A 20,981-nucleotide genomic window follows, 5' to 3' on the forward strand; every position below is an offset into this window, starting at 1 on the left:
AGAAAAACTGATTTGAAGGTTGGGTATATATTCTTTTTAAAGCTATATAGCAAGTTAGAGAAATGACTGAAGGAGCTGACAGGGCTTGCCACCCCATAGGAAGAACAACAATATCAACCAACCAGACACCCCAGAGCTCCCAGGGACTAAACCACCAACCAAGAAGTACCCATAGTGGGAGCCATGGCTCCAGATGCATATGTAGCAGAGGATGGCTTTGTCGGGCATAAATGGGAGGAGAGGGCATTGGTCTTTCAAAGACTCAATGCCCCAGTGTAGGGGAATTTGAGGGCAGGGAGGCAGGAGTGGGTGGGTGCATGGGGGAACACCCTCATAGAAGCAGGGGGAGGGGAGAAGGGATAGGGAGTTTCTGGGGGGGAATCTGGGAAACATTTGAAATGTAAATAAAGAAAATGTCCAATAAAAAAAGAAGCAATATAACTATTTCCCCTTTATCTTAACAAAATATTAACATGAAATTGTTAGATTTGCAGGCTTTTAGTCCCACCTGAACTATGATTCTCTTAGTCTACATAAATGTAAGCCCCTAAACATATTCATAATTACATGTCACATTTTCTTGTGTCTTTCATAATCTAATTTGTTCTGTGTACTGTAGTGTTATATATTTTGAGGCAGTGGTTATTTGAAAACAGGATCTCACTATGTGCTCTCTGCTGGTCTGGAACTCACGACCTTCTTGCTTCTGAATCCTTCAGAGTGATAGAGTCACACGAGTGTAGGTTCACCCTTGGGTGTGGTGCTGTCCTGCTGAGAGTCTGGATTGTGTTATCTTCCTTTACAGAGTATTTTGTTTTTAGAAAGCAATAATGTACTGACAGATCAGCTTGTTGTACTTGCAACTTGCTTTTAGAGCTGTGAAGACAGGCCTCAAGCCTTCTGATATGTGGCTCTTTCTCCTACTCCAAATGCCCAATTTTATATGAATGGCAGTATCTTCTAATACTGAGAGGCCTCTGGACTCTCCACTTAGACACAGCATTGAGGGAAAGAGGAAGGATAAATAAAGATCTGCCCTCACATGGTTCTCATCCCTTATAATTACAGCTGTGCTTCGTCTGCTGACACCTGAAACAAGTTAGCTCGTGTATTTTGTCCTGTTAGATCATTGCTTATCTAGGATGGTAAGACTGTGACTCATTGCTATGGCATGGACCATCACATTGCATATGACATATATTCATGTATCTGTGATGAAGGACGAGTGGAGACAATACTACCTGGAAAACTGGTCGTAATTCTAACTGTGTCTCACTTTCACTGTTTCTTCTTTTTAAAGATACTACGAGGCCAAAGCGTGACTACGAAGTCGACGGCAGAGACTATCACTTTGTCATTTCTAGAGAACAAATGGAGAAAGATATCCAAGAGCACAAATTTATAGAAGCTGGCCAGTACAATGACAATTTATACGGAACCAGTGTGCAATCTGTGAGATTTGTAGCAGAAAGGGTACGTTTGCCAATCCTCTTACGACTCACCTAAAGAAGACTTCTGGTAGCACACGGCTTTGGTCATTGCTCCTTCTTAATTGCAAATTAACATCCATGCAGAGAATTACCTTAAAGAAATGTCATTAATCTTTAATTTAAATATAATATTCTGACTGACTTGCAGATGGAAGGAACAGAGGGCACTGATTAACCCAAAAACAGTTAACACCTGCAGATTATGAGGAATTGGCTTGTTCCTGGCTCACTATCTGACTCATGTTAATAAGACTGAATATGCTGAGGGTTTTTTTTTAATCTGAAAACTTAGAATTGTCATGGTGGAAGGAAGCTTGATGAGAGAAGGTCCCGTCTTGTTGCCAGAAAATTTGACCTTGAAGGGGCATTGATACAGCAGTTTCCTTCTTCTTGACAATAGCAGAAGTATGGAAAAGAGGGGAATAATGAAGGGAGTCTAAGATAGGAACCCACTTTTCTGTGCCTTTAAGATCTTCCCATACATAGAGCCTATCTCCTATAGCGACATATGAATACTCCATAGGAGGAAGACAATTGTCTGCTGTTTGACTCAGTGTGGCCCCTCCATTTGATGTTACCTTCCTTTTGATATACTGACGAATTAAGCAACTCACTTCCTCCACAGAGACCCAACATAGTAGATATATAGTTCTGTTTTTAAGATGAGTGGGGTGAGAGCAAACTGGAAATCAGAAAGAAAGAAGAGACGCATGGAAGATTGATAAACCTGGGACAACAGCATGAAAGTAAACAAGACATTTTACAAAGAGCATCTCCAAAGCCAGGGGGGAGGGCAGGGAGGGTGTCCTCCAGGCAGGAGAAAGAGACAGAAAGAGCTGCTCAGCAAACTCTGCAGTATAGATGCTGGCAATTCTACCTACTGGAAAATTCCTTTTAGATAAACAACCTGAGATCTGTACAGTGGCCTTGTTTTGGAAAAGGATTTCTTACCTTCCCCCAGAGACATCTAACCTGCCAGACCCAGGAGCCACCTAGGGGAAAGGGTTTCTGTATGAATTTGGACTCCTCTTGACGTCAGAAAGTCTTATTTTCTCCTTTCTTGAAATCCTATATTCATCCATTCTACCAGGGTAGGGATAGCTGCCTTGTGAATTCAGTTTAACCCAGCAGAGTGGCTGTGTCCTAAGCCTCCTGAATAACCCACACAGCAAGTAATGGGTATTAAGGCATAGGCAGGGAGTAGATTGGTTCTTTCATTAGGAGATGTCCTGTATCATGTGTGGCTTCATGCAAGTGCCAGGACTAAAGGCAGGCACTAAGTGGTGCTTGAAAAATTCTGACATAGCTGTCAATTTGCCCATAGGCAACCAAGGGTAGGAGTACCAAAGCACCATTCAGGGATGTCCCGCTCATCCTCATTCCTAGGTGGGCACTAGAGCTGAAAAAGAAAAACAACCACCACAGCCTCAGCTGTGCCATCATCAACACTGGCTAAGGTCCTGCTCCTGGGCAGACACCATGACTTACACAGAAGCAAAGAGCACCATGACTCCTGCTTCTGCCTTCATGCACGCTCGTCACTTTGCTACCCACCCCTATACCTTGTCAAGACTGGCAGGGAACAGCAGCAAGGAGGATGTTTTGCATTCTGCTGTCCCCCTCTCTCCATGCAGCACCTGGGGTCACACGACTGGTCAGTGGAAAAATGCTTTAGAATCTCATTACCAGAGAACCAGAAATGTCCCAGATCTTTGATAGAAAAAACATCGTCAATACCAGAGGAAGCACCTATTGCTAACCAGGCAAAAACTCATATACATAAAATAATTTTTTAAACTTAAAAGAAAATTGCAGTCAATAGCCTCAACAACTGATAGGTCAAACAGATAATGATTATATAAACAGTAAGACATGGTTTGTTTGCTTTTTCTTTTTTGCCCCAGTCAAACAAAAATAAGATAAAGCACAGAAGATGGGGGAAGCTTCAGGTTACAGAAGAAAACTAAGTGGCTTTTAGGGCCCCGAAATAAGTATGACCAAAATACAATCTTACTGCAGAACATTGTAAACAGGATACCAAAAGTACAAAACAATTTTTTAAGCTGCTAGAAAAATGGCAAGATGATTATCATAGACTAACAGTAGATTTCTAGACAAAAATTCTATTGTGTAAGAAGGAACACAGTAAGATGGCCCAAGTTGGAAGACAAAAAAACCTGTACCTAGCAAGATTAGCCTTTAAAAATTAAAGAGAAATGGATACTCAGCAGAAGCAGGAAACATGGAGGTATTCATGACTGCTAGGCTTCACAGAAGCCAAAAGAGGATAAAAACAAAACCTAAGCCAGGTGTGCTGATGCCTGCTGTAACCTCAGCATTTCAGAGCTATTGAAAGTTCCAGGACAGCCTGAACCACAAATCAAGACTCTACATGGAGACAGGCTAAGTAAGGAAAGACAAAGAACATCACTATATAGTACTTTAGGGAGTAATTCAAGAAGAATATATAAAGATTGTACATCTACGTGCAACTAATGTCAGAGGGCTCACTTTTATAAGCCTGGCTCTGAAATAATGGCAATAGAGACATGAGTGAGGCTCAACTACAATAGCAGTTAGAGATGTAAAGTCAGGCTCTAATACAGTAGTAGTAGAGATATCAACACCCTACTTCCATCAATGGAATAAGATCATCCAGACCAAAAAGAAAAAACAAAATCAATGGAGTTAAACTATATTATTAGTCAAATCGATAGAACAGACATTCACAAAACAATTCTACTCAAATTCAAAGCCATAGAAATGTTACTCTGGATGTGTCATGAAAATGAAGAACACTGGAAGCAAACATTAAAAGAAATTTTATAAATGAAGAGAGGATTGACTCCAGAAAAAAATGTAAATATCCCCCTAAAGTAATTGAAGTTAACAATGCAACAAACCAAGGATATAACAAAGGAAAGGAAAGGAAAGGAAAGGAAAGGAAAGGAAAGGAAAGGAAAGGAAAGGAAAGGAAAGGAAAGGAAAGGAAAGGAAAACTAACAGTGAGCAGCCACTTAAGAAAGAAAAGAAAAAAAAAAAAAAAAAAAAAAAAAAAACAATGTCCAATAAGTAACCAAACAACTTACTAACTAGAGAAGCAAGAACACCAAGTAAGATTAGTAGGAGGAAACAAATAACAAATGCGGTTGTGAGAATGTGAGAAGCGCATGCTACAGAGACAACAGGGACAATACAAAGGATTCCTAAACCAAAGAGTTAGCTTTTAAAAAGTAAAATTGACAGAATTTAAACTAGACTCAACAAGAAAAGAGAGATGACGTCACTAAAAGTCAGAGGTGAGTCAGGAGACACCCCATCCTATGCCCCTCAGAAATGCAAAGGAACATTGGAAATTTTAAGGAAAAACTGTATGATAATAAATGAGAAAATCTCTATGACAAGGAAATTTCTCTGGATACATATGGCTGCTTATCAAAATTAAACTGTGAGAACATAAAAACTTTGAATACAGCAATCACAATCAATGATACCTAAACTGATAATAAAATGTCTCCCAAAGGGGGCTTATGAGACCCCACTTCTCTCTAAAGATCCAGAGACAATTAATGGTTGCAGGGGAGATAGAAAGAAAGTTTCTTCAGTGTTGTAGTCACTTGTAAGCTTCCCCTACTCTTGCAAATAACACTTTAACTGTGCTTCTATAATCAGCCCTATTCAAACTCACTAAGTAGAAGAGGAGTGTTGGGAAGAGAAAGAGACTTATTGGCCATTGGAGTGAAACGAGGGAGGATAAAAAAAGACTGATTATGATTAAAATATATTGAAGAGTCAAAAAATGGTAAGATTTCTTATGCTCATGGACTAGAGAAATTAATATTGCTACAATGTCCACACTACCTATCCTCAGAAATCTTGATTGCCAATTTGATGGAATTTAGAATCACCATGGCAACAAACCTCCTGGCAGGTCTGCAAGAGATTATTCAGACCAGTTTAATTGATATGGAACCATGGTTCCCTGGTGTCCCAGACTGAATGAAAGGAGAAAAGGCTGAACCCCAGCAGTCACCCCTCTCTGTTTCCTATCTATGACCAGCTGCTTCCTGCTCCAGCCACCATGACTTCTCTGCCATGATGGATTTCATTTGCTTCTGCCTGCTATTGTGTTGGAGCAACAAGAAAAGTAAATAATATACAACCCAAAGTCACAATACAGATAAAGTACAATCCCTATCAAAATATGAAAGATTCTTCACAAAGTTGAAGTAATTTAATCCTAAAAGTTATATGGAAACACACACATAAGAAAAGGAAAAACAAGCCGGGCAGTAGTGGCACATGCCTTTAATTGCGGCACTTGGGAGGCAGAGGCAGGCGAATTTCTGATTTCGAGGACAGCCAGGGCTATACAGAGAAACCCTGTCTCAAAAAAACAAAAACAAAAACAAAAAAAGAAAAAGAAAAGAAAAGGAAGAACAGCCAAAGCAAAAAGAACAAAGAATCCAATTCCCAAGTTCAAGAGATAGAGTACAGCCAGATTAATTAAAGCAACAATGATTTTGATTTAGACCAAATATCAGACACACAGGCCAATGGAACAGGCTAGGTTTGCTGAAATAAACCAACACATTAGAGCCAACTGTTCTCAATAAAAGTACCCAAAATACTGAAAAAAAAAAAGATAGTTTATTCAATACTCCTTTATCATACGTTTTAAACTGGATACCTTCATGCAGAAATATGAAACATAACCTCATTTTATCCTGTATAGATAGATATCTTGTGAGAGGGGATTGTGGAGCTAAATGGGAGACCAGAAATTCCTTAACTTCTAGGGGAAAAAAAGGACTTCAAGATATTATATAAGGCCTTAATGACCCAGAAAACATTTTTTTCCTAATGGATAGATAAAATTACATCAAACTAAAAGGTTTGTACACAGCAAAGGAAGTGCTAGGAGGATAAAAAGGCAAAGAAATGCTGGTATTGTGTAGGGAGAATGAGAACAATCATAGCCATTGTGAGCAAAACTTAAAGACCAAAGCCAGGGCCTGGGGAGATGGCAGTTAGGAGTTCTTCCGGCTCCTGAGTAAGACCCGAGTTGGATTGCCAGCACCTATAACTGTCAGCACCTGTAACTCCAGCTCCATGGAATCTAATGTCTCTGACCTCTGCCAGCACCTAAAGATGTCCACATACCCGACACAAACACACATGCATACACTTAATTAAAAACAATAAATCTTGAAAACTAAAACTAGATCTACTTGAACTATCTGTCCTACTGCTAGCTACATATTCAAGAGATAAAATCAACCTATCAAAGAAATTTTTCCAGTCTATGGTACTCATGGCAATGTTACTAATAGCTAAGATATAGAATCAACCTAGATGTGTGAAGCAAATAAAGAAAATCTAAGATAGATAGATAGATAGATAGATAGATAGATAGATAGATAGATAGATAGATTGATTACCTATCATCTGGAGCAAAATGAATGGACCCAGGGGATGTTACATAGGTGATATAAGCTGTTCACACTAAGACAAGTTCTACATATTCATTTTCAAACATTAGAAAGTACTTACCTCAAAGAATAGTAATTACTAAGAACCAAGGAATGTGTTTGACTAGGCAAGGGTAGAAAGAGTACACTTGACTTGATCAGTGCACATAATAAGCATATCTGGAAATATCATGTTGAACCCTGTTAATAGATAGAATTGAAACCTTCACAAATATAACATGAGGAAGTTTAATGTCCGAGAACATACTAGAATATTCTAGTTTCTTCTTCCCAGCAGGTAGACTATCCAGCTATATGGATTGTTTCTAGAAAGCAACCTAGAAAGCTGCCATCTATTTTCCTCTTTGAACATGTAAACACAGCCTGCATTGACTGAGAAGAATACTGGCTAGTGCATAATGAAACAGCATTACACCTTTCATGTAATCAATGTGCTTCTCAGCTAGCAACCCTTGGATGTATTCCTTAAGCGATAAGGCATGAAACATCCTGGTGTGTTTCCCATAAGTATTCAAGCATTCTCTGAACTCTTCATATTACACAGATAATGTACACTTTCCATGTTTTACTGACTTAGGATGGTGCCTATCTACATAAACATACATTGTCTTGTGTAAAGATCTCTTAGCCTCAAAGTAATAAGGCCATTTCTCCCCAGGAGGTAGGATGAAATGTGGCAAATCATTGTACTTTCCCAGAAATATTTTATGAAGTAGCTCCCGGCACTGAGCATCCACAGCTTTGGAGGCCAAGTTAAATGAGGTGTGTTATAAAGGAGTAGGCTTTCTATATCGGTTAACAAGCAACTGTACATACTCACTGAAAGAGTCAGCATTGAACCATATAAAACAGGAGGTTTCTTCTGTGTCTGCCTTCTATCATGTATGTATCAAGATAGAATGCACATAAGCCCTGAATGAGTGTATAGAATTGCTCAAGGCCCCTATGATCACCATTCCTCCAGGTTTAACATTGGTTAAAATGATGAAATGTCTACTCCGACTATCAGTTCTACACATGCTCAAAAGCTGGGCTTCAGTCTTCCTACTAGGGAATTTGGGGTCATTGGTCAATAGTCACTAAGGTTTAGTCTTTTCTCCTGTAAAACACAGTCGGTAATACCTACCTTATACTTCAAATTATTCTTCCAAGTGGGATTTTTTTCCCAGTCTTTAGAAACCTAATGCTTCATACCTGTGTCTAAAACATGCTTTATTTTATTTCATTGGACACTGGCCATTTTTCTTGATATTTTTAACCTGGTATATTTCCTATTTTTCTGCCAGGGCAAGCACTGTATACTTGATGTATCAGGAAATGCTATTAAGCGGTTACAAGTCGCCCAGCTCTATCCCATTGCCATCTTCATAAAGCCCAAGTCTCTGGAACCTCTGATGTAAGTAGAGAATAAATCCCCATCTAGAACCCTGCTCTGAACACACAGCAAGCAACAGCAGTTTGTCATAAAGGCTTTCAGATAGGAATGCCAGTGCGATCATTAAGCATTTCCCTTTTTTAACATATAGATAATAGATTTATAAAGTATTATTTTGTATTATATTATTGTATGCTTATATTATTTTATATTGTTAAATATATTTACTATATAATTTTGTTATAAATATGTTATACATCTTATTTATAAATATTATTTATATATTTTATATTATCAGATATATACTTAATTGAATATATATTAAGCTTTTTGAGTCAATAACTCTTCACTACTTTACAAATTGTTTTCACCTTCACATTTTCTATTTGTTAGCAGCTTCATTTGGTCTAAGAGGTTTATGGAGGGATTGGGCAGTTATTTTAGTTTCCATTTTAGTTTTTATCAATCACAGAAGACTATCATCTTTGTATTGTTTCTTAACTTTGAGAACAGTTTCACAGGTAAATCTTGAAATGAGTTATTTTGTTTTTTATAAAGAATACAAAGAGTGTTTCAGAATTTTCCATTGACATTCCACATTGCCTTTAATAAAATTCTGACTCTGCCTTAAGACATGCAGACACTGGTTCTTCACAGAGCCTTCCCTAGGGACATGACTATATCCTTAATTCATCACTCCACATCTATATAAATACGTAAGCGTGGGAACAACATGGTTCTGATGTTGTTTCAAAGCATTTTCAAAGGTCTAGTAAAATACTTCTCTTCCAAACCAGTCAGCAAATTAGGCGGATATCCATGATCTGACAGTTCCCACACAGCAGTGAGGCTACTGTAGGGAACGGTAGCAGAGCAAAGAGGCAGCAAGCAGAGACATGAAAAGTGGACAATAAGGCCAACTTTTCTTTTAACCAATGATCCTTCATATAATCTTAGCCCGAGTTGCTTGAGCTCCACAAGGTTGAACAATGTCACAGAGGCTCATTTAGTCCTTAGTACATAGTAAGTACTCAGGAAATATTATTATTATTGCAAAATATACAGGGTTACTTTTTATGAACCACTAATTCAATGTGTTATCCTCATAAAACACATAAGCAGCTTCCTGGAGAAAGCCAGAGATGAGGTCAAGGCCTCTGTTACAAGAGCCTGGCTTCAGCACTGCCTCCAGGAGAGGCAAACCAAGCCTTGGGAGAATGTTGTTGGGCTGAACCATACACAGCACGCTGGAAAACAATGCTTATGGAAAGATGGTAAAAATAGAAGGTACTTATTCCCAGAGATGGAAGCCATTGTTTTCTGAGGATATCAGCTACCTGTTTGGTCTCCTCTGAGGACGAAGCTGCAAATTGAACCACAGTAGTTGGACTGGCAGCTGGGAGGATAAACTTCAAACACATAGTTGACCTCTGGGGAAATCATCAGAGTTGTATCCTAAAAACAGAGTACATCCCCAGAAGTAAAGGTAGACAAGGGTTTTTGACAAAACAGAAAAATAAAACTAGGAAGTAAATAAACATAAAGAACATTAACCCCAATTACCACATAGGAAATGTGTATTGATGATAAAATGGTGTTCTAACGGCACGAGTTAAACTTTTTCTGTGGGCGGTGTTTCATAAAGTTAGTTAAGTGACCACAATGTCATTATATAAACGTGATTTATAATCTGTAAACCGCTACACAAAGCCATGCAATGTTAATCTTATGAGAAGAAAAGTGGCACTCTCCTCTTGGGAACAGCATCATAAAAGCTCATTTCAGAAATAGAAATTAATCCACATCATAAACACACAAGAGAGGGATGACTTCCTAGGGAAGGAAAGCCTGAGGGACCAAAAGCAGTGGCACATTTGGTCCAGTGTGACGCTGGGAGACAGCCCATCTGGTGCTCAATGGAAGATCTACTTCCTTCCATAACTACCAGATGATTCATGCAGTTCTGCCTTAGGGCCCTGTCACAGACACTTATCACCAAGGAAAACTAAGCATGCCAAAGGCTGGATGCCACAATGAGGACAGTGTCCTTGGCATAATTTGCTGTAGCCATACCCATGGATCTCCACTGCAGTGATGCTGACACTCAGCCTGGTGCAATCTCATTACTAAAGGCTGTTTGTGGCTCACTCTTTCCTGGGGCTTTTACTTCAGGAGCAATGCTCTCTTGAATTGCCCATTCCCCAGGAAGGAGCAAAGCTCGGTCAGCTGGAACCAGAGCATAGCAGCTGTCACAGCAAGACAGTGACACACCATCACACACATTACCTCTCCTGTTCATCATCCACAGAGAGCAAGCACACAGCTGCCTCTGAAGAGGAACACAAATTCAAGGGCGTATGTGAAAGAGATAGTTTCATAATATGCTGCCTCCTGAACTTCTGTACCTACCCCATAGCAATGGGAAGTTTTCCTGTGTCTGAGTACCCTATCCCCATTAATGGTCTTTTGTGGCTTTGAACCCATGATGCATTGTGTGTTCCTCTACTGGCATCTATGACATAACCATATTTATTTCCCTCATTCACCACTTAGTCCTCCACTCACTCATTTGACAGTTATTGAATCAAGCTCATGTCATATGGTAATAAACAAGCCATAGGCTTCTCCCTCAAAGAACCTAAAGCTTAGGTATGAACTCTGTAAAATGTAATGAGAATACTTATAACAACAAAGGTTAGTGAAATCTTACTTTGTACTTCAGTTCTCAGTAACATCGAAACCCATGTCCAACTTCTTTCTTCACATAACCATGTTTCAGAAGGTACCAAGCTTTGGTATAATATGGCATGGTTGACTGTGGTTTAGAAAGGGGCTCAATTTTTTACTGTAGAACTCCTGATTACTTTATAGACAACCTTAAGGAAGCCACTTCTCCACTTCAAGCCCCCATAACTTGCACTGGGAAAGGGAATGACTAAGCCTAGGGATTCCAAACCTGGATCTCTGGTGTTCAAGTGACATACAAGGCCCCAATACTTTCAGAAATGTACCTACCCAGCCAATAAAAATGTCTTTTCATTTGATTGGACCTCTACTTTCAGTGCTAGAGGCTCTGGGAAGATAATACCAATATGGGGTTAGGAATCAATAAATTGATTTTAGAGAGAATTAGAAAAATATCCATTTTCCTTCCCACCTTCTTGTCCTTGAGACTAGATTACATTGCACTTTAGTTACCAGAAGATCAAACAACATTCTTCTATATAGTTAATGATAAACCAGGTTAATAGAAAAGACAGTCATAGCCGTAACTCCTTTATAATCCATTTTCCTACCTGAACAAAAAATCAAGCAGCCATCATGGTTTCTTTTTTTTGTTTTTACCTTTTAAATACATTTTAATTTACAAGTGGTAATTCTATGAGTTGATGGGATATGGTATAATATTTTGATTCATAAATACAAAATGTAATGGACAGATCAGAATCCTTGAACATTCTTTACTTTGAATCATTCTTGAGATCACACTAAATCCCTATTAACCACTTAAAATAGTCAACTATTTTCTGTCAACCACATTGACCCTAGAATAGTATTAAAGATTAGAGGCTATTCCTTCTATCTGACTGTACCCTTCACCCTACATTAGAGATCCTTCTAGACCAAGCTCCTCTATCCTAGTTCACCATTTGATTAAGTAACTCAGTTATAGTCCTATTTGGAAATACTGTGGTCCCAGCACTTTTGGTGACTCTGTATCCAGTGTATACCAGTCCCTCAGCAGACACTTGTGCTGTCATTTGGTCACAAGAACAGGAAGTCTAGAGTTCTTGTCACTATGGGCATGACTCAGTGTTTGTACAAGTTGAGTAGTTAGAGCTACATAACTCCTCTGGGATCTGCTCCACTCTGCATAATCCTCAGGAAGCTCTGTGGGTTTCTGCTTACCAGACTTGCATGGGGGGTGAACAATAAACCCTAAGAGGGATGAAAGCAAGATATTAATCCTTTTATAAAGGAGGAACCTGAGAAGAAACCAGGCTAGTTCTCTTGAGTATAGTGCTACCTAACAAACCCAGATATATGTTCATCTTTCCTCCTTCTGACCACTTCTGGAAGAGTGTCTTCAATTCATGCCCTATGTGTATTTTGGAGATGTGGAAATGTCCAACAAAGGAAGTTTGAGTTTAGAAATACAACAGAGAAGTCGTTGAAGGGCAGTTTGTTCTGATGAGGAGGAACCTCAAGGGACACATAGTACTCCATTTAAATACTCTAGGGCCTGCTGGAGAGGAAGTTTATAATCCTGCTCTAGGGACTGCAGGGAAGGAAACAGAGGCCACAGATGGCAAGGAGACAGGTTCTGCCTTGCCTCAGCCCTGTGCTGCACATGAAGCCTGTCCTCCAGGCGAGTGGGCACCCTAGCACCTAACCCTCAGCGGCTGAAATGGTTCCACCAATGGGTCGGTCCAAGATGAAGCCTTAACAGCTACGAGGATTAAACTCTGCCTCCTGTAGGGGTCATTGTAAAATTGTGGAAATTTGGTATACTCTCTTTGTGTCCTGATATCAAACCCTCATTTTCTCAGGGAGATGAATAAGCGTCTGACAGAGGAACAAGCCAAGAAAACTTATGACCGGGCGATTAAACTAGAACAAGAATTTGGAGAATATTTTACAGGTAAGTTTCCTTGGTGTCCTGGTACTACAAGAAAAGGCGATAAATTGCCTGATGCTGTACTTAGGATAGGCTCCATGCCTGATGAAGCTAGACCCCAAACCCTTCCAGGTGAGGCTGCCTGTACTCTTATCTGCCTTACCCACTTGGTTTAGAGCTCTGGATTCTCTCCTCTCTGAGTTAGCTCATTTCCAGTTCTCCACTGGCCCTAAACCATGAGCAGCAAATGCCCTGAGTTATCTCCTGCTATTAAGCATGCTACCTCATTAAACTGTCTCCCTGATATTTTCAGAAAACTTAAAAACGAATGTTTTAAGGCTCAAAATGAGCAGTGTCTACAACAGTTACTATCCTGCAGTCTCTGCCTTGAAGACCTCCAGACCTATCTCCTCAATCAGCATCGTGAGCAAAACCCACTTGGAGATGCTTCAGTTAACACTGTCTCAAGACTAATAATAGCTTTGATTTAAAAAAAAAAAAAAAAAACAATGTCTTTGGCAACAAGACATTTTGGGAATTTCTTGTGGATGTCCTGAGTTCCGTCTCCTTCTCTGCTCTGACAAAACACTGACTAAATACAGAGAGAAACCTGTCTTGGGGGAATTTAATTCACAGCAGATTCTTAATGATTGATAACAAGATACTAAGTATGAGGTGTAGCACAGTTAGCAAAGTTGCTTTCATAAGGCTCAGCGTTTGATCCCAGCGTCCTCCAAAATAACATTCAATACAACAACTTCCCTCATGAACCACTGGCATGAAATGAGAAGGAGATTGTTGCAGTTACCTTGACTACCAAAGTCACCATGAGCATAGCACTGTGTAATTACTTTTACTAGAGTTAATATTAAGGTTTCTCTTAGGAATGTGAGTGATTTTAAAAGAGCATTCGGGTGGGAAAAAAAATCTAAGGGCTGGAGAGATAACTCAGCAGTTAAGAACACTTGCTGCACTAGAGGACCCAAGTTGAGTTCCCAGGTGGGAAAATTAAGTAAAAAATAACAACTACTTGACTCATAGTTTGCACTTATGGGTAGATTACCATAGTGTGATGTGAAGATTGTTTTTGAAACATAATAATGTCAACTCTACTTCAATAATAATTTGTCTTGAAGCTCTGAGGGCCTAGGGATAGTGCTGATGTGTTTAGGAAACCCAGCTCCACAAGAGCATTTACTGAAGGAAGCGACAAAAGGTGTGCAAATCTTCAGAGAGCCAAGTAGCTTAGTCATTTACAGCTTGGTGATTTATAGCCCCTCTTATTTATGTTCCCTATCAGGTATTCACAGTATAAATAGTTCTGTGAGACAAAAAAAAAAAATCCTAATTTACCAAGTAACTTGGAGAAAAAATGGTGTTTCTCAGTAAAGTGAAAAGGTTAACTAAGCTTGTCCTTCAAAACTCGGATTATTTCCATATCTACAAGACCTGAATTTCTGTCTTAATTAAAGTATAGAAACTCTACAGCCAAACAGGGAGCCTCAGTCTGAAACCACTGTATCTTCTGCTCCAGTGCCTGGTTCAGAGCAGCCATCCATGAAACAATGTGTTGCTAGAATTGTGAACAAACACAGAAAGCGCTAAGATTGGGACACATTTATTACTGACCTAGGGCATGGAAAGAATGCCCCTTTTAAGCACCACTGAGGTGACCACACTTATGTAAGCATCCTGCATTTCCCCCCCTCACATAAAGGGGACATTAGGCTTTCAGATGAGTTGTCTGCCACTGATCCCAGCTTCTGTTGGGTGAGAGATAACTGTCCTCACCCCCAAGGCAGTGCCTCCTAACCCTTGCTATTTATGTCTTTGCAACAGCTATTGTCCAAGGAGATACCTTAGAAGATATTTACAACCAATGCAAGCTTGTTATTGAAGAGCAGTCTGGACCTTTCATCTGGATTCCCTCAAAGGAGAAGTTATAAATTAGCTACTGCACCTCTGACAACGACAGAAGAGCATTTAGAAGAACAAAATATATATAATCTAACACTTGGAGGCTTTTATGTTTTTGTTGCATTTATGTTTTTGCAGTCAATGTGAATCCTTATGAATGTACAACACAAACTGTGTGAAGCCATGAAGGAAACAGAGGGGCCGAAGGGTGGGACGGAAAAGACATCACAGTATGCAGGAAGGCTTGGGTTTGCTCAAAGTACCAGGTATAGGGATGAACCTCTGATGGGCTCTCTGCCCTAGAGTTGGGCAGCCTTCTCACCCCAGCAGATGTCCAGAGCTGATTTAGCTGCTGAGCTCTCTGTGTTTGCTTTAAGAAAAGTTGCCAGCACTTGAACCTCACCAACCTACCCTTTACCCACCTCTGTAATTGGTACACTTCGAATTTTATAACTATGCACATCCTTTGATTTGCTAACAAGCAAAGGAAATAGGGAAAACAGAAAGAAGTCCCTTTGGAGATGACATACTATCAGGGGAGGATGATTGCTTAGTTCCTTAGCTGGCATGCGCAAAGACAAGTGTGTCCTGTGTGGAGGACTAACCTTAGAGAGGAGGAGATTCCACCTGGCCTAGCTTTATGGCTGTCAATTGTCTATTTTGCCATTTATAAGCTGAAAGAAGGCACTAAAGATGAGAATAATTTATACAATAAATATATTAAATGTATAGAAATGAATTTCTATAGGTGAAAAAGTTTTGTGAAATATTTTGTAACGACTAAAAAACATTGAAAGACTAAATGTACGCACTCTCAGCAGATGATCAAATTCAAGAATTTGAGGCTGCACTCTCCCTTTTGTTGCCAATGATCCATTCAGAGCATCTGAGTTCCCTCCAGGTCTGACAAAGACTTCCCTTTCACTCCCCTCCCACACTGCCCATGCACACTAGCACACTAGCGATACACTCTTACGGAACACACTCCTGGATAAATTACCCTCATGGATAGTTTTGGAAGAGATTTTTGTTACAATTCTTTAAGCCCATGGCTTTTCAGATACAAACTCATGCAAATGATCGAAAGGGAAAGATTGCTTTCCTCTAGTTAAATAGCCTGAGCCAACCACTCAGATAGTCAAATAACATTGTTCCTAGTTACTTGCATACAGTTCAAGAACCATTCAGTATTCTGGCAAACCATAAGTCATTAGAATTATCTTTTCTTTGTTTCACAGAGCAATTGAAGTGTTTTGTAACAGCCCTAGTTGGCATTATAGGGGGAGATCTGTCCTAAGATGCACTATTTCTCTGAGGAAGAGAAAAAAGAGAAGTTATCTAGTTGGGAGTGGTGAGGGACGCACTTTGTTTCAGTATATAGGGCAAAGAGAACCACAAGAAAAGGACGATTTATGGCTTTGAGCTCAACCAATTGAATTGCCTTCCTTAGGGCTGCACCTGGACCAAGTTTATTTTTCTAACAATTATACTAATAACGATTTTAAAAGAGAAACCTCCCAAAGCCTATAAGCTGAAACACAAGAGTTAGCTTCCCATTTTAGCGCTGATGGGGTCATCAGCCCTGGTTCTGCCCAAGGTGTTCAGAGAGAGACTTTTTAGTATTATTAATAACCACTCAAGTCTGGGTTCTATGCATGCCCAGATTAAGCCCCATCGCCTTATTTCTGGGGTACATCAAGACCTGGCAGGGATTCTGCCACACTGTGCAGTCAACCAGCACATAGGCTGGAGTATAAGAACAAAAGACAGAGCCATCAAAGTGATGGGGCTTCTTCTAAGTTAGACCATCAGAGCTTAAAACTGAGAGTCTCTTTCCAAAATCAACGGTCATTCATCTTTTACTAAATAACCACCATCTGCCCAGCTGCAGTCACCAAAAGAAATGTTAAATTACAAAAGTAAGCGTCTACCTATAGTCTTGAGGCTGCCTTTGCCAAATGAAGAGGTACCAAGCAGTCATATGTAATTTTTTCCCTCGATTTTCTAGAGATAGCCTTAGAGGGCTCAAAATGCTAAAAGACGTGTCCATGTCTGCAACTCACCAGTTTCAGGTCACGGCCAACTTCCATCAATATAGCTCTCAGAAGTTTTCTGCCACTAGAATGCCATTCCTGATCCCAGCTCTCTTTATAGGCCACCATGATAACTTCTTTGGTTTCTCCACTGAGCATGCAACCATTTACCTTAGAGGACTGTCATTAATGAGTAGATGTTTTCTCTAGTTGTGTGATGTGCTTTCCATTTGATAGTATTGTGTGGCTGAGTACAATCCAATTGAACCACAAACCATTGGTTTTGTAGTAATATAATTATTTATTTTCCCAGTATAGATGCTTCCGGATTAGCATTAGCACTGATTTTTTATGTAGATTTATATAAATATAAATACATATATATTTGCTTGACGAATCACCAAGCACATTGGTGAGAGGGTCTTTTCCTATAGAATTCACTCATCCGTTTTGTTGTGTTGTCCTGAGCTTCCCAATGTTGAGGTCTCTATGGCTCCAAAGAACTGGTGTATTTTGCAGCAAATCCAATGGCATATGTGGAAATGGCATGAGAGTCACCCAGATCACATCTGGTGCAAATGCACCTGGAGCCTCGGGCCAGACTGGTGCTAACACTGCAAACTTTGTCCGGAGCTCTCTCCAATCTGAAGGCTCGCTGGGGGCACAGTGTCACCTTCACATGCTGGGCCCTTTCGGAAAAGTGCCAGATCGTGTCACTGGTGCTATTTTTCATGCTCTGGTACAATGTGTAGCACCATGGGGGTCTCAGCTTTACCAAAACCGAAATCCCACCTGTCAGTCAGTTATTGCTGAGGCATTTGCTTATTGCTCTTTTCCATGAGATATGATGGCCTATTCTTAGAAGGCCCTTTCTCCCAGACCCAAATTCAGGGGTTGGCTCTATCCATTTTGCAAGCCCATCTAGATGAAGCTGCACTCGGGTGCCTCTGTGAGCTGTCTTAGACCCTACTGCCAGCCCTTCAGGACGGAGTCAGCGGATGCTCTGTACACCTCTGGCTCTCATCTGTTTCTCCTCATTTCTCCCACTCATCTCCTCTCATCACCTGTCATTTTGACCCTCTCTTATCCTTCCTGGGTTTTTTAACCTGCCCCTCTTCTCTCCTATGTCTTTCTCTATCCATCTCCCCCTTCTCCATCTCCCATTCCCCTTATTAGTCCTTCCTCCCAGACATGACCACCCTCTTCTCTCCTCTCACATAGTTCTGATCATCAGTACATCCCGCTCCTAAGTTTCCTTGTCCTATAAAGGGCTCACGGCTGATTCAGACAGCAAGTCCATACGATGGACTCATGACACAAATACTTGGGGTCACCATTTTACTCACTCAGCCCAGAAAGCAAAGCTGAGTGTGAGGCCCTGCCCTGGAGCCAGCCTGCACCACTGCCCCGGCAGTGCTGATGCAAGAGCTGTGGGCCCCCTGGCACCTGGAAGCCTCCGCCTGGACCTTCTCCAGGAACTCACTCCCAGCACCGCCCAGGCTGAGGATGCTTCCTTTCAACAGAGGCAAACTCTGGCCCCAACAATTCTAACGAACCTCACTGAAGCCATGACACCGCCCTGATTTGGAGAGAGATTTTTCCCCCTCTATATTCTTCTTCCCGTTTCCATGTGAAGCCCCTCTGCTTTTCAGCTGGTGATTGCTCTGGTGAGACTGAATGGACTTGCTAGTGAAATGACATCTTTTTTTTCTGTCTTGGTCCTGCCTAAAATTCCTACACAAAAGCATTTAAGTCAAGGACTAAGGCTAAATTTATTATCCTAATGAGTCACTCCTGGGGAGACATCAGTTCCCTTAAAGCATGTGGAGTTCCTCCTGTGACAACTGATTTTCCAGGAAACTCCATAGAGAATTCTGTGGATATGCATTAATTATTTAAGGGTATGATATATATGGTATGCATACCATGTATACACATTACCTGAGGTCAGAGTCAATGTTGGAAACACATACACACTTCAGTCTGTAAATATTCTTCCTCACTGAAACCTGTGCTTCAGAAACCATTTCTCGTACAGCTGTGCAGTTTCTTGTAGCAGCTGAAGACAAGCTAAGGCAGGCAGCGAATTTAGACTGAGATCAGCTGAAAGAGTACAGTTTCTCCCTTGCAGCTCACAAGGACAGACAGCTAAGTGGCAAGGTTGACTCCCAATGGGATGGCAAACTTTTCTTCTTTTCAAATTTGTGTTTCCTAAGTGTATCTTAACTTCTGAGTGCACCAGGTTGTACCCATTAGATCCTTTTACTATGACAATTTTGTGCTTCTCTCTGACAGGATGTTTCTCCAGCAAGCTGTAACGCAGGATGGGAGGGGAGGGAGGGGGAATTACTCCTTGCCTGGCTGGAGTTTACAGAGGCACTGCACAGCTTACACTCCTGTTAAGTGTAAATATTCAACACTTCCATTCCATTTGTGTAAAAAAATAAAGCACACACGATTATAAAATCAAGATGTATATTTCATACTCCATGTGTCCGTGAATATTTATTGCGTTTCCAGATGTCAGCGGAGGCCCCATTGTAAAAATGCTTGATAGAGTGTTTATAAACATGCCGTGGTTTTCTTATAAAAATATTAAAACATTTTTTACTTTATAGCAAAATTATATTCTCCCAAAGCATAATTGTGTTATTTCATAAGAGAATCACTCATTTCTATTTTTATCCATTATGTCTGATTTCAAAGCAAAATTGCAGTCAGAGTACGTTTACACTGAAAAACTTGGCACTGCTGAGAGGAACTGACAGGCCTGCATTTGCATATTTTTAAATATTTGATTATCATCTTGCATTCTTTTAATCAGAGTTTTTTTCCAGGAATGAATAATGTATTAAAATGTATTAAAAGCTAGGCTTTCTAAGACATGCTTCTATATGAAGAAAAAATTCCCAGTATCAGAAAATGCTAAGAATAAGGTTATTTTTCTTTTATCTCATACCTAAGACACAAAGAAAGGCCTAATTTGGAGACACAATGTCATTATACACCCTAGGGCCACAAAATATACCAGCACATCAAAAATGCCGTGTGAAGGAATCTATATCTGCCAGCCCTAAATTCTTTGGTTTAAACATATTGTCATCTTGGCTTTTAGGTAATGCAGGTGTGAAAGCTGAAGGCCCAACAAATTCCTCCCATGGATAAAGTGAAATGTCTCCATCAAGGCAATCACTCTCAAGTATGGCATGTAATACGTTATCACGAATTGGAACACCGATTCCAGAATCCGGCTGATCATACTATCCTGGTCATCACTGCCAGCCACTAAAAATAATGAATGGTGCAGTACAGGGGTAAACAGAGCCTCTCACTTTAACACGTTGAGGCTGTAAGACCAGCACAGTACAGACCTCTGACTGCAGGAATCCTATTACTATTGATATTCATGTAGCCTTGTCTGCTTTACTATTAATGTTATTCTTCATAAAAGCCAGATTAATTTCGATAGTGTCGGTTCAGAAGAAAACAGCTGGAAGAGGTGGCCCTGAGTTTTGTGTCCTATTTCATTTTCACATTATGATCTTTCTAGAAGTCTTAGAAACTAGAAGTGAACTGCACATCTCTGAACCTAAACAGGCCTATCTAAGAATCGGACCTGTGTGTTAGCAGGTACACAGACCAACTATGCAATGATAGAACTTAAAAGACCAAACAAGGAACAAAACCAAGAAAGACCTGCCAAAGGAAGTACTTGCTTTCTTGATATAACCAGACACAGTCTCCAGAGGGAAAGGTGTCTTCCCAGAGTTCAAGACAGATGCGACTTGTAGTATCAACCCCCTGCAACTCACCTTTCTTAGGGAAATGTCAAAGGCAACTCTGCTATCATTAAACTGACCTCTCTCTCCCTTCAAACCTTACAACTCAAGTGTCAGACCTAGGATCTGTCAACCAATTCTGCTTAGCATACTTAAGACAAAGTTAGAATAAGTCAGGGAATTTTGCTAACAAAGAGAAATAAAGGAAAATCTTAACTATAAGTTTAGTGCCCAGCTCCTGGTAAACTTTGGCATGACAAAGGCCATCTTTCCTTCA

General features: G+C 40.2%; 1 protein-coding gene across 28 annotated transcripts in view; it reads left to right on the forward strand.

The window, feature by feature from the left end:
* Dlg2 (discs large MAGUK scaffold protein 2) overlaps window positions 1-19,550 on the forward strand; it is a 1,973,059-nt gene extending 1,953,509 nt beyond the window's left edge. For 25 of the 28 annotated variants that reach the window (XM_006507776.4, XM_006507769.4, XM_006507767.4 and 22 more), the window contains 4 exons: window positions 1,301-1,473; window positions 8,269-8,378; window positions 12,908-12,999; window positions 14,815-19,410. In XM_006507776.4, the coding sequence (XP_006507839.1) occupies window positions 1,301-1,473; window positions 8,269-8,378; window positions 12,908-12,999; window positions 14,815-14,921 (482 nt within the window). In that variant the 3' untranslated portion in view covers window positions 14,922-19,410. Of the gene's footprint in view, window positions 1-1,300; window positions 1,474-8,268; window positions 8,379-12,907; window positions 13,000-14,814 lie in introns of all 28 variants that reach the window. The other 3 variants (NM_011807.3, NM_001243046.1, NM_001243047.1) reach the window with 1 other exon arrangement.
* The last annotated feature ends 1,431 nt before the right edge of the window (window positions 19,551-20,981 follow it).

Source organism: Mus musculus, chromosome 7, assembly GCF_000001635.26.
Source record: "Mus musculus strain C57BL/6J chromosome 7, GRCm38.p6 C57BL/6J".
NCBI lineage: Eukaryota > Metazoa > Chordata > Mammalia > Rodentia > Muridae > Mus > Mus musculus.